General features: G+C 37.2%; 1 protein-coding gene across 11 annotated transcripts in view; it reads left to right on the top strand.

Moving 5' to 3' along the window:
* Window positions 1-13,847, top strand: part of Mier1 (MIER1 transcriptional regulator) — a 56,130-nt gene that overhangs the window by 5,284 nt on the left and 36,999 nt on the right. For 7 of the 11 annotated variants that reach the window (XM_029562498.1, XM_008831027.3, XM_029562499.1 and 4 more), the window contains 3 exons: window positions 7,379-7,403; window positions 7,538-7,574; window positions 11,958-12,103. In XM_029562498.1, coding sequence (XP_029418358.1) covers window positions 7,379-7,403; window positions 7,538-7,574; window positions 11,958-12,103 — 208 coding nt within the window. The remainder of the gene's footprint in view (window positions 1-7,378; window positions 7,404-7,537; window positions 7,575-11,957; window positions 12,104-13,847) is intronic. The other 4 variants (XM_008831029.3, XM_008831035.3, XM_017797615.1 and 1 more) reach the window with 1 other exon arrangement.

Here is a 13,847-nt window from a genome sequence, read left to right as displayed (position 1 = left end):
CCCGAGGCGCGGCCCCCGGGCGGCTGCCCACCTGTTGTCCGGCCCGGTCGCCCGCCGAGCTCCCGCCGAACTTAGTTGGGCTGCGCCGGGCGGGGCGCGGACGCTCAGTCGGACTTGGCGCACTTGCGACGTCTGCGCCGAGTGCGCGGGTGAGGGGCGCCCGGAAGCCGCCTGCGGTGCAACTTCGCCGGCTACCGCGGGCCGGGGACTCCCGCTGGCTCTCCGCGAAGTTTCTCCCTTCCGGGCCCAGGTGCCGCTCACCCTTCCGCCGCCCCGCCGCCCGCACCCAGTGTGTAGGTGGGGGACGGCCGAACGGCGTTCGGCCAACTTAGAAATGGACTCCTAGGTGGGGTGCGGGGAGAAGTGAGCCGTGCAGGTCCACCCGGCTCTGACCTGGGGGACTCCGGCACTCAGCAGCCGGCCTGCACCCCCACCCAAGGCACAACCCCCGAGTTGTTTTTCCACCCTTTACTCCCTTAACTCTGCGGGCATGTTAAAAAATAAAAACCTTCAAAGCTGCTTATTCTCCGTAGCTCGGAGGCTTTTCTTGTTTCTCTGGTCGCTCTTTGCAGTGCGAGACCCCAGAGTCCTGTGCTGCCAGCAGGCGCTCCTGCACCCAACGACATCCCTCCTCTGTCGTCCCTTCATTTCCTAGTAAACAAGTTCGTGTCCGCACTCAGATTCGTAGCCAAACTCCTTTGGTTTAGCATTAATTACAACTTAGACTGTACTATATAGGAAATTTAAATACTTCCTCTGTTTTAAACCTTTAAACGTTAGGGTGTCGTGTCGTGCGCCCCCTCCCTCCGTGGGCTGCTTTGTTTTGTTTACTTTTTAAAAATTTCTTAACCATCAGGTTCCTTATTATTTACCCGCTGGGGTTCACAGTGCTATATTTGGGCTTTTTTGTTGTTTCTTTTGAGGGAAACCATGTAAATACTTGAGGGGTTAACTGTTAGACTTGCCATTTTCGTGGTTTTTGTCAAAGGTACCCAAATAGAGATTCAGGAAGTAGGTGATGTTATTTACTGTTTTCAGCCCCTTCATTTGCTAAAAGAAGTGCTTTTGTTAAGACATAATATCCTTCTTAAACCTTGGGATAGGGAGGCATAATGATGAAACTCTCCATAGACCTGTCAAGTGGAGAGACTCTACTGGAGTAGCTTTTAGGGTATTAGTGCTTCTGTTACGGAATTGGCCTTATATTTAAGGTCTTGGGGTGTTTGCTTTTAAGGCAGGAAGAGATTTTACGGCACAAGACCGTTTTGCTGCCAGTCTTAAAAACATTTAATGTTTCAGATTTACAACTGAATTACATAGGCTTATTTTCATTTCTTTAGCTAATCATGGTTAAGGAATTGTATTTTAATACACAAAGTTAGAGAGCACAGCACTTTGTAGTTCACTTCAGTATGACTGGGTTTGATCCAGGAGGCTGTCAGTACCTGGTGACGTTCCTGGTGAAGTCTTATTGGTGTGTTACTTTGCTTACCATGTCAAAGGAGGTAGAGTGTATGGTTGGATTTACATACATCTTACCAGTTAACCTTCACTGCATCCCCTTTGACTAGGAACTCACTAAATAAGCAGCACTGTATATTGCTGCTTACAGAAGTTGTGAAGGCACTGAATACTACTTTGTGAATGAACATACACCAAAATTTAAGTTTAAAGAAACCCCACCTAAGACGTTTACTTGCCAGTGTACTGAAAACATCTCGTTAAATCGACATGTTTTCTTATTTTCAAAATTAAAGGGGATTGCGTTAATGTAAGAAGGAAGCAGTGTTCTGAAATACTGGTCATTCCCTCCAGTTTTCTAATGTGCTGTTGCTCTTAATATCTCATCACTTGAACGAGGATGTGCCAATTTCAAGAACAAAACACTTGAATTTTGTTTTCAGTGTTTTTAATGATCTAGTAATTAATATTTTGTACCCTTCAGTTGCTTATTGATAGCTTTATGATGAACTTAGGGGAAGAATGGAGGAACTTTATATGTCCTGCAAAAATGCTCTAAAATAGATAAATTTGCAATTTTCCTTTTCTCCGTTCTTCGAGATATTTTAAGACCAGTGGTTTCAGAAAATTGGGTGGAGAAATGCTTGGTTTAAAACATCTTTTCTTGCCCCTGTATGGACCCTTAGAGTTATTTTTTCTGGCGCATGCAGTAAATAACTCGTATGCTGGACCTATTGTGCTTTTGATTAAGCAACCTTGAGAACGTGTTTATTTGATAAATATGAGGGGAAATCTAAGCCTAGGAAGAAGTACAACTCCAGACAGAAATATTGGACTTTTAGACTTTTGTTCTCTTCTTCAGAGAACGATGCTGACCTTGTTTTTCTTGAAAAATACTTGGTTTGTGAATACGAATGACATTAAATAGTATTTATGTTGGGCATGGTAGCGAATACCTTTAATCCCAGCACTTGGGAAGCAGGAGCAGGTGGATTTCTGTGAGATCTAGGCCAGTTTGGTCTATGTGTAGTCTGGGTTTCAGGCCACCAGAGCTACATAGTGTGAGACCCTGTCTAAAAAGCGAAAAAAAAAAAAAACCTCAAAAACCCAACCTATTTAATGTGCATAGAAGAGTTGTTATATGCTTCCTTTCTTAATTCTTTTCGGTAATATTTCTCATTGCTTACTATCCCTTAAGATTATTTACCAACCTCCTAAAAAGAGGCTCTCCCAGTCACACTAGAAGGCAATTACAGAGTAGTCATAGTTTTATGAAGTCAGTGAGAAAAAAATACAGGGAAGGAATAGTTGATCCTTTGGGTTTTATATGGAATGTGGTATAGGGACCTTTGGGAACAAAGAATTTGTCATTTATTTCAGAGCTTGTAAACATATAGGGACTTTCATGAGATAAAAAAAGCCACAGCACAATGTAAAATTTGTGTTTTCACCCAAGCCTCATTTCTGTAATACAAACAAAACATTTTAATGGATTTGCTTAATGTATTAGTTTGAAATAAATAGCCAAAAAATAAAACATTTGTTTACTAGCACAACTATCCATCTATTTCTCTTAAAAACATATTCCTTGTGTGGCATTATTTGAGTGTATGCAGCTTTTGTTTTGTTTTTTAAAGGAAATGGACTTTCAAAGTGTCGGTTTCTACTCTAAGCAATCCTCTTTCATAGCAATGAATTTAAGATGAAAATAATTCTCTGTAACTGGCAGTGAATTTTCTTTTTTTTAATTATTCAAAACTATCAAGGTTTTACCGAAAGTGGTCAAGAACTCCCGTGCTGCATGAGAGTCATGAAAAGTTTAATTTGGTGGGATTAAGAGTCATTATATTTGATGGCCTAGGTGAGAAATGTCTGGCAAGAGAAGCCAACAAGTTGAATTACTCTTAAGATAATTCTGGTGAGACTGATCAGTTTCCCACATAATTTAGAAACCAACATTGCCATTAAAACTGAAGGATGTCTTTTTGAAAGTAACATCTAGATAAAAAGTTCTTCCCTTGATGTCATTATGTTTAGTTTCAAATGGTTTCAGAATTCTTTGTAGTAACTGAACTGCTGCTTTGGATCCATTCTGTTAAGTCAGTTCTATGGTTTAGATGTATAAATATTAAAATCATGTTTATATATAGGAAATTTTTAAGTAGCACCACAAAATACCTTTTTTGTCGACTGATAACTGCCTTTTCCTTAGTTGTTGATTTAAAAAATAAATTCAGAAGTATTAAACTTACCCATTTCATTTAGCTGCATTTTGAGAACTCCATAATAAAAATAATCTTAGGTCCTTAGTTGTAGATTTAAAAAATAAATTCAGAAGTATTAAACTTATCTGTTTCATTTAGCTGCATTTTGGATACTCCATAATAAAAATAAACTTAGGTTTCAGTGGAACTTGGAGCTAAACTTGAAGAAATCTAAATCTTTTCATCATGGAGAAAATGAAACTGATGAGCCCTTATGTAGTTTGTCGTACATAATGTAACTAGTCTTTGTGGCACAGTGAAGACCAGAACCTGGTTTTCTGAATTCCTAGTGCTTATCTTCCATAATGCCATTCTGCCTTCTGAATTACTGCTGCTGTGGTAAATTTCCACATTTTAATTCCAGGCACTCTGAATGCCGAATTCCTGAGTACAAGGAATGTTAAACTGACAAAATTTTGTATAATGGGGAGAATGGAGTGGTAGGCCCTGCCAAGTGCACCCTGCAATGTGCATCCTGGAGAAGGGTTCCCTAATTCCTTTCCAGCCTCGGATTTTTTTTAGAAATTAAAAAGAATTTGTTATTCTACAAGATAATCCTCCTTTTTCCTTATAAAAAGGAATGGGCAATGATTGAAAACAAGGAACAAATTGCAACAATGCAGAAAAAAGTAAAAGGGAAAAACCGCAATTCCTCCTGACCCCTTCACTGTACGTAACTACTATTAATGATTTTATTTTACTCCTAACATAGTTGCTGTACATTTTTACTCCTAATGTGTTTTTAAGCATTCCTCCCACTTTTTTTTGACCCAAACAGATAGTGTGTCTCATTATTACAGATTCATGGTGCTGCATTGCTTTGAAATATCACCTATCATTTCTAAATTACTTAACTAATTTAAATTTTTCTCTAAATCTTCGCTGTGAATAACCTTGTGACAGTAGATAACCCCACACGTATCTTGCTGTGCAGCTATGGGTGAAACAGTAGGGTATGTTCCTGTTGGCAGAAGAGCTCCAGAAGGCTTGCAGCCACTCGTGTTTTACCAGTGCTATGCGAGTGCATTTTAAGGACCTTTAGTCTTCAAAATATTCCTGTTTGCAGTTTAAAAAAATAGGTATTGTTATAAATAAATACTACAGTTTTTCTTCTCTCCGTCCCCCTAATTTTCTGTAGTAATAAAAAGTAAATGATGCGGGCTGTCTTAGAGATATTATTAGGTAGACACTAGTTCTAAAGGGACAGATAAGTCCCTCAAGGCAGGTGTCAATTTGTGTTTACGTTGTAAGCATGCTGTAAACCAGTAGAAGCCATTTTAGATATAGAAAATAAAAGGAAAGGAGATAGAGATTTGACTTTTTCTCTCGGGGATATAAAAGAAATTTGAGTGGTCAGAGCTTATAGGCTTTATCAGGTTTTCCTTCATCATCACCTTGAGACCTTCATCTACTCACCTCATACTAGAGTTACATAAGGTATGAAATGAGGTAGAGCAGTTGTTAATGCCATATGTATGGTTAAGGTCAAGTAACTCTGCGTTTAAAACTGTGTAGTGCTGTGTAAATGTAAGTTCTCCTTTTTTTATAGCTATAAAAAAATGCCCTTATTCTACATTGAAACCTCCTATATTGATATAAAACTCTTATTTTAAGAGATAATCATTTTGGTTGTTTGACTATTGTTCGCAGTATGAACTTTAAAAATGCTAGTTTTCAGCAGCTAATCTTTAATTGGATATAATTAAGATACAATAAACTAATCTCATGCCTACCCCCCTAAATTGGTACAATATAATTTTATTTGGTACATAAAGTACTAAAATGTGTATAGATACTAAACATCTTTGGTAAACCATCCCTGCTTCCTTCCCCATGCTAGTCTACGCCTTGACTCAAGTCCAGTGTGTCTGACATAATATTAAAGTTATATTTGAACACTGGGTGGTCTGCTTGATGAAGTGTGCCATACCTAACAGATGCTACCAGTAAGTGTTGGGCATCTTCATTAGCCTTTTCAGAACTTTAAGCTGATAACTATTTCATAGAATGGGACTGAAGAGATGGCTCAGTGGTTAAGAGCACTGGCTGTTCTTGCAGAAGACCTGGGTTCAAATCCCAGTACTCAACATGGCAGCTAATAACTATCCATAACTCCAGTTCCAGGGGATTCAGCATCACTTCTGTCCTCCACAGGCATTGGGTGCACCTGCATACATGATTCTGTGTTGGTCCTACACACACACACACACACACACACACACATACACACACACAGTGGGGAAGGACTAGGGATATATTAATTGGTGATACAGCTAGTCATAGAACACTTGTATACAACACATGCATACACATAAAAAATAAAAATAAAGCAATATTAGTCAGTGTGGTATTTATTGTCATTTATTACTGGTGATGTCTCTTACAACCTGAAGAATGCAGGTACCATTTTCAGTTCAATATCCCCGATATTGCTAATAGCTAATACCATTAAACCTTTTTGTGTTTGGTAGAGTAAGTTACTTTTAGTCAGAAAACTTTTTCTTATTTGAAGACAAATTATTGAAATGTTAATGAATTAAATGCCCAAGAACCATTTCTCTTAAACTCCTGATCCATAAGAAATTCTGGTTGGTACTGATGCCATAGAAGTTTGTTCTAGACATTTACTAAAAAGGAACAGTGTGTGCTAAGACTCTGTGGGTACTGACAACCTGGAACCACAAAAAAGATGGCCATATTAGCATGTCTTAAGCTTGTACAAAGGCTGGGCTTGTGGTTGGGAAATTAAGATTTTAAAATACTGATTTGCTGGATAATACTGTGTACATTGTCTAACATTTGTTAGAAAAACGGGTGTAGGAATGAACCAATCTCTTAAAAAAATTGAAAGGTAGACATTGGAATATCTCCTGAGTAATTGATTTTGAGACTGAATTCAAATAAAATAACCACACCGTCAAGTGGTGATGTGAGTAAAAGAAGTTACCACAAGTTTTATATCTAAATTTTTCAGTTGTGTATGGTTATGTTAATGAGACGTACAATGATACGGTGGAGGCTGGTGATGCCTCTCAGCACTTGGGAGGCTGAGGTAGGAGGATCATGAGATCATGACTAGCCTGGGCTACATAGCACGGTTCTGTGTCCCCCCCACACACACAAAGTGGGGAAGGACTAGAGATACAGAAATTGGTGATACAGCTATTCGTAGAACAGTTGTCTAGCTTGTGCGAAGCTCTGGATTCAATCCCTGAAGCCATGGTGGAGAAAACATGTTTAAGTCATTTCTGCCTATTTCACTGATTTTTTTTTTAAGTTACAGAGACTAGTTTGATAGAGAATTTTGTATGTAGTTACTTAAATATTAATAGAAGGCCTGTTTCTGAAGATTGTAAGATCTAAAACCTTATTTCAGTTCACCTATGCTTTTGAGGACCATATTTGCTTTTAAAATCTGAATTGATTCCACAGTACTATTTTTGCTTCTAAATAGAAAATGTAAAACGTTTCAGGTTTTTCTTTGGGTTTAAACATAGTAGATAGAAGAGAAAGAATTGCATGAAAATTTGTACTTTGTGTTAGATGCTACAAGTTACTCTGGTTTTTGGTGTCATTAGTCACTCAGTGGTTCTTGTAATGTGTATGTAGGTATAATAAATAAAAATGTTAACTTGTTTTCTTTTTTCCCTCAGCCATCTGTTGATTCTTCAAGTCCAGGTAAGTATTTTTCCATATTTTGTATAATTTCTGTTTGACTAACATTTGTCCTATTAGTTACATAAAGGCTAGAGGAGTTAGACTGTCATCTGACTTGCTTTTCTTCTGAATGCTTCTTTTTTCTGGGGAAAAAGAAATGGATGAAATATTTGACTGCCCATGAAAGTACAGGTGAGGCTGCTGTGAGTTCATCCTAATAACTATTTTTAGGCGCTCTCTCTCTCTCTCTCTCTCTTCTCTCTCTCTCTCACCCTCCCTCCCTGCCTTCCCCACCTCTCCCTCCTTCCCTCCCTGCCTTCCCCCCTCCCTCCCTCTCTCTTGTGCGCACATGTGTCCTCTCATTTGCTTTATGTATTCCTTATAGTTTTAAATTGTTATTTGTATATGAAGTAATGCTTTTTGAAAAGAATCAATTAGTTTAAAAATACTTGGGTTGTGAAAGAAATTCAGAACATTTTATTTGAAAAAAATGTTGGTGTATTTACTGAGGGAGGGAATAAATAGTAAAGTAAGTGAACAGTTCGGTAGAGCAATAGTGTAAATTTAAGGAACTTATTCTTAGATTTGAGTAGGATCAGGGTGTATATTCCAGCTGCCCATCTGGGAGTTTTATGTTCTCCCCTAATAGTACACGTCTTTTATTCCTAAGAAGTTGTAAACCTGTGGTCTTTGGGCCACTCCGGGCCACAAATGATTTTTGTTTGCGCATTGTAGTAGTCTTGAAAAATTAGAATGTTAGAAGACTTTGACGTCTAATGACTAATTCTGATGACAAATCACAGAATGTGGCAGCCTAGATTCCTTTGTGACAATAATTATTTGTAGCTAAACAGTAGTGAGGAAAGGGTCTTTATGGAGAGAGAAGACCACCTTCTGAATAGAGCATATGAATTAAAAAGAAGCCCAATTTAAAATGGGGAGGAAAGCCCTCTGAGGCTTGTTTTATTTGAAAATATCTCACATGTATTGTGTATTTAGACACATTTTATATCACTGTGTTGAATTTTGCATATTCAAGCAGTTGACTTTTGTATTGTAATTTTTAGGAAGAAAGTTTATTTAAATAAGTAACATAACCATTTCTAATAGTCCAGAGTACTTTTCAAGAATATTTCAGGAAATCATTGTGCTCTGAAGGTTGGACTAAATTACTTCCTTTTAAATAACTTGAGTGCTCACTTTACATTTGTTTTTGTTTTTATTTCAGCTAAAAATATTTTTTTTCTAATATGCCAGAGAGTAAAGTATATTGGGCTTTGTGACTTTTTTAACTTTCTGGTATATAAATATGTTCAGGATGATAGGAATTAGAAGTAATTTCAGGTCAGATAAGTGTTACATCACTGTATTGTTTAGAGGATATAGAAATGTTTCCAGTAGTTTTTTCCCCTTTCAAAAAACAGGAAAATCATTTTCAGTGAAAAAACGGGTTCTATTGTTTATTAGTTTTGTAATACAGATTCACTAAATTTTAGATTTTTAAAATTTTTTCAAGGCATTCATCAGCAAGCATATAAGTATCAGACCTTTGACAAAGGAACATTCATTGTTAGGAGTAGTTTAAGTCATAGAAAGTAAAATTGGTAGAATTAAAGGTAGAAGACTCATAAAAAGTAATTTTGATTCACTGACAAAAGACTGTGCCCTTCATAGTATCCGTACTTTGGAATCAGTGCTCTAGCAATCATAGTCACATGACTGCTAAATGATATGTCTATATATAGGCTTAGTATCAGCCAAACTACAGGTACAGTACAAGACTACCTGTAAGACTAGAGGCCATTATATGTGAAGCTGAAAGGGAAGGGTTTTTTTTAAGTGATTAAATGGGTATGCATGATATATTATAACCTGAATTTATCTTAGTGTCTTTGAAAAGAAGTATAACTACTACATTTTAGTAGTCCAAAAGTGATTTTATAACAAAGCAGTGATAATGGCCTTAACCGAGAAGCAAAATATTTGTACAAAGCACAAAACTTCCTATCCCTTGTCACTTACTGGACTTTCTCCCCAGGAAACAGTCTTAATAATGGGTCTAGCAAGTGACAGACAGGGATAGGATTGTTAGTTGCTACTCACAAATAAGGTATGAAGAAGTCGAATGAAAGTAAGGATCAGATTATGGCAAAGTAAAAGCTGAAAATTGCAGGTTTATAGACAGAAAGTGCAGTGTGTATCTGAGGAAGGAATTGGAATAAGAAAAGTTCACTTAAACTTTGGCATTTAATGTAATAGAGTGAAATGGCATGTCTTCAAGTGTAAGTGTCTTTGCAAATAATGACATGATGGGAGAGTGCAGGTAAGTGACATAATATTCATGATTGGATTCTATGCACTCGTGGGCTTTTTTTTTTTTTTAAGTTGATTAGAGTGTAACAATAAGTAGTTAGAAATACAGCATAATTATTTTGGGCAATACTTACACTGTAAAAGAATTATATTTAGGTTAATAGGGTTCACAAAGCTAATAGGGTTTTTAAAGATTCTTCTTGCCTGCAAGGGAGAATAAAAGTATAGCATCATCTGTACAAGTATGTACTTACTGACTGCTGTGTCTCTGAAGAAAAGGTGACAAGCCCAGAAAACCAAGTTAGCGGATCTTAAAGTACGTTCTAGTGGAAACCCTTCAGTCCAGTAGTTCAGCTAGTCCCAGAACACCCTGATAAAGTTACAACAAGCTGTTTTAAGAAACTAAGACAGTATGATTTTTCTAATTTTTCAATAAGTCACTCTAAAACTTCAGTAATGATTAATAACTCGTTTTTCATTAAAATCTAGTATAAAATGAAATCTGATTTGGCAAGTGCACTTATATTTAATACCATTTTTTAAATATATTCTTCAAAAAGCATATTATCTTCTAGCTGCTTTCCTCCTGATGGAGCTTACAGTTCACTCATGTTAGTAAACATGGGCTCTCAAGTATTCTTTGAGGCAGGATGTGTAGAGGACTTATAGGACGTTTGAAGCAAACGAGTTGAAGTTAGAGGTAGGACTTAGTTCCATCTTTGCTGCCACTACTGCGCGGAGTTTAGAAATATTACTAAAATTGTTTTAGAAATACTAAATTCTTAAGGCCTTGAACCCTCCCTCCCCCTCTTTAATGTGGTGATAATACAGTTGAGGATGGAGATAATGTATGTAAAATGGATGAGCATACTGTTTGGCACATAGTAAGAAAAATGGCTCTTATGCTGAAAATTGTGGGAGCTGACTAAAGGTCCCCAAGCCGTTGGTATTCCTGGGTTCTTTATTTTCCTAACTGGCTCTCACAGAGAGTGAGGAGAAAGGATCGCTGTGTCTGTTAATACAATCCTTAACAACTTAAATGAGAAAGAGTGCTGGTTTTTTGATGTTAAGTAATGGATTTGTATGTTAGTAAGCAGTGCTTTTGCAAACTGAAGTCTAGGTTTATAGATAATAAAAATGTGGGAAATATTTACAGAATATACACATTCACACTTTTTGCCATTTATTTAAAAACTAACCTTATTTAGCAGCTGTATTCCACAGCAACCAGGCTAAAAGGGATTAACATGTGTCAGTTCCTGCAGGTTATTTGTATTGATTTTAATAAGAATTTTATGAGTTTTATTAAATTTTGCTCTTACCTCTTTATTTCAGGTGAAAATTGAAGAGTTAAAAATAGCTATTGAAAGTTGTGTGTGTGTGTGTGTGTGTGTGTGTATCTCTACTTTTTTTCCCCAGCAGTGTGTGTGTGTGTGTATATCTCTGCTTTTTTTTTTTTTTTTTTTTTTTTTTTCCCAGCTGGACTGGAACTTTATGTAGACCAGGCAGGTTGGCCTTGAACTGACAGAGATTCGCCTTCCTCTGCCTTCTGAGTGCTGGAATTAAAGGTGTTCGCCACCACACCCAGCGTCATAGTAGACTATATTTTGAAGGTGGCACTGATAGGAAAGTGTTTGAGTGCATGTATATTTTCACTCAACTCTCATGTGTTGCTTAACAACAAGTGTACATCCTCAGAGCAATGTGTCCTTGGGTGATTGTACAAGTATCATAGAGCATATTTCTATAACCAAGGTGGTTTAGCCTACACCCCGAGGCTCTATGATTGGAGCCACCATCATATAGGCACCTGTCAGTGACCTATAAAGATCGTTATGCAGATGACTTTGTAGTCACATGACTCTATTCTCAGGGACCAGAAGATCTCAGGCAATAATCAGTAATTTTTTTTTTCCCCAACACAGAAGGATCATTCTTAACTTGATAGGGCTACTTAACTCTTTACAACTTGAGTTTCATGTTCAGAAGATTACAACATAATTTCTAAAGCTGTAAATGGTATATAACTTTATGGTTACTGAACATACAAGGGTGAGACAGGGCAAATAGTTCTTACAAGAGCTTTTGGGGAGTGGGGATGAGTAAAAGATAATTGTGAAAAGCAAAATATAGTATTTACTGTGCCTATCTTTTTCATGTTACTTTTGACTTACCCAGTCTCAAATAAATAATGCATATACACTAAATTAGTAAGATACACTTAATTTGGTTTACCATACGTCTTAAAATATTCTTTACTAGGAGGTTCAGCAACATCAGAGGACCATGAGTTTGATCCATCAGCTGACATGCTGGTTCATGATTTTGATGATGAACGAACATTAGAAGAGGAAGAAATGATGGAAGGAGAAACAAACTTCAGTTCTGAAATAGAGGATCTTGCAAGGGTAAATAATCTTAAGAGCTAGGGGTTGAAATGATGGAACTTTTTGTGGAGAGAGAACATTTGAGATTTTGGCTCTCTGTTTGGGGGGAAGTTGTATAGTTCATATTGAAAATTTTGATGTTCTTTTTGATGGGGTATTTAAAGTTTGGAATTGAGGCATTCAAAAAAAAGCATTATTGTATAAAATAATTGAATTCAGTTATAATTTTGGCAAAACATCCCAGGTCTAGGTCAGAAATTGACAGTAAAAGGATCCTAAATTTCCTCTTACTTACCTTCTGTCCTCTTCTCTTTTTCCATCTTTTATTTACCCCCTTCAAAGCCTAAATGTCTTAAATGTCATTATTTTCCTCGTTTCCCGGTCCCTGGTTTAAGTTCTAGATTGTTCTGCTTCTTTCTCTCAGGGTAACCTCTGACTCTGATTCTTAAATACATTGTTACATTGACTTTTCTCTTTCAGTGTTACCTTTGTCTCAACAATAACTCAGCACAGTTACAATTTCCTTTTAAAAAATCTGTGTTCTGAAGTAGCTCACTGCCTAGTGTTCTCCATGTCTTTATCCTCACTGTCCTTTGCAGGCTTTTCTGTCTTTACCTGAAGTTGAAGTGTTTGCATTTCCTGATTCTCAGTTCCAGACCTTCTGTGCATCTAGTTTTGTCTCTAGACCAGTGCTTCTCAGAGTGTAGTCTGAAGGTTAGCTGCATCAGAAAGGTCCATGGGCTTAAGTGAATAGAGCAAATACCTAGATATTTTCATAGCTGTACAAAATCAGAATCTCTGAGGATGGCTCTCAGTCTATGTCTTCATTAAGCATGTCTGGTTATTTGCACACCAAATATGAACATTACCAAGGTATGTGAGCCAATCTATTTTATGATCGTCTGTATGCTTAGCTTTCCTTAGTTTGTATTTCTGGCTTAACTCTTCATTCTGCTTAGACATTTTAGCAGACACTGGTATGTTAAACATTCGGAACAGCACCTGTACCTCTGCTCCTTGTCCCTTTCTCTTCTCTGTCTCTCTAAAAAATACCACTTACTTATTAATATTTATGTTGTTACCTAAGTCTGGAACCAAGGCGGACTTTCCCTTCCTTTCCAATACCCAATTTCTAAATAAGCCCATCATTTCTATCTGAGACTCTAACCTTGCTGCAAGGCCAGCTGCTCAACAGACCTCTTTACCCATATACAGCACCACCCCTGCTATGCTTTGCTATACTATACTGGCTGCTTTTGTTCTTGGGTTAGCTAGTTAGTTCCCACTTTGAGGTTTATTTGGCACTCTGGGATCTGTTACCCAAGGCTTGCTGCATTTCTTCTGAGTTTGGTGTTACTGTTCCTATATGCTAATTAGCTCTTTAAAAACAAAAACTGCATTCTATTCTGTACAGTTTTGTTTTGTTTTGCCCAACACAATTCATAAGTAAAATTCATTAACCTCATGAGGAGAAGGATAAATGATGTTTCAGGGTACCCAGCAAGAGTGATTACTAAAAGTAGTGAATGAGTAGATCCATCTGGTGTGCTCTAATAAAATTTACTGTATGTGTGAGCTAAGATATCCATGATAAAAGGGACCTAAGATAGAAGACCTAGTGTAAGCTTTTACGGGTTGAGAATAGAGTGGAGTGTAATAGTGACTTAACTGTGGTTCAGTATTTAGTTTGAATTCTTAAGATGAGTCCTGTTACCATTTAGTTGTATCTTCCCAGGGTCTTGTTTTAGATCGTTTATATTTTTTG

Source organism: Nannospalax galili, unplaced genomic scaffold (assembly GCF_000622305.1).
Source record: "Nannospalax galili isolate Female #2095 unplaced genomic scaffold, S.galili_v1.0 scaffold553, whole genome shotgun sequence".
Taxonomy (NCBI): Eukaryota; Metazoa; Chordata; class Mammalia; order Rodentia; family Spalacidae; genus Nannospalax; species Nannospalax galili.
Note: the sequence above shows the minus strand (reverse complement) of the source record. Positions and strands in the feature narration are given on the sequence as shown.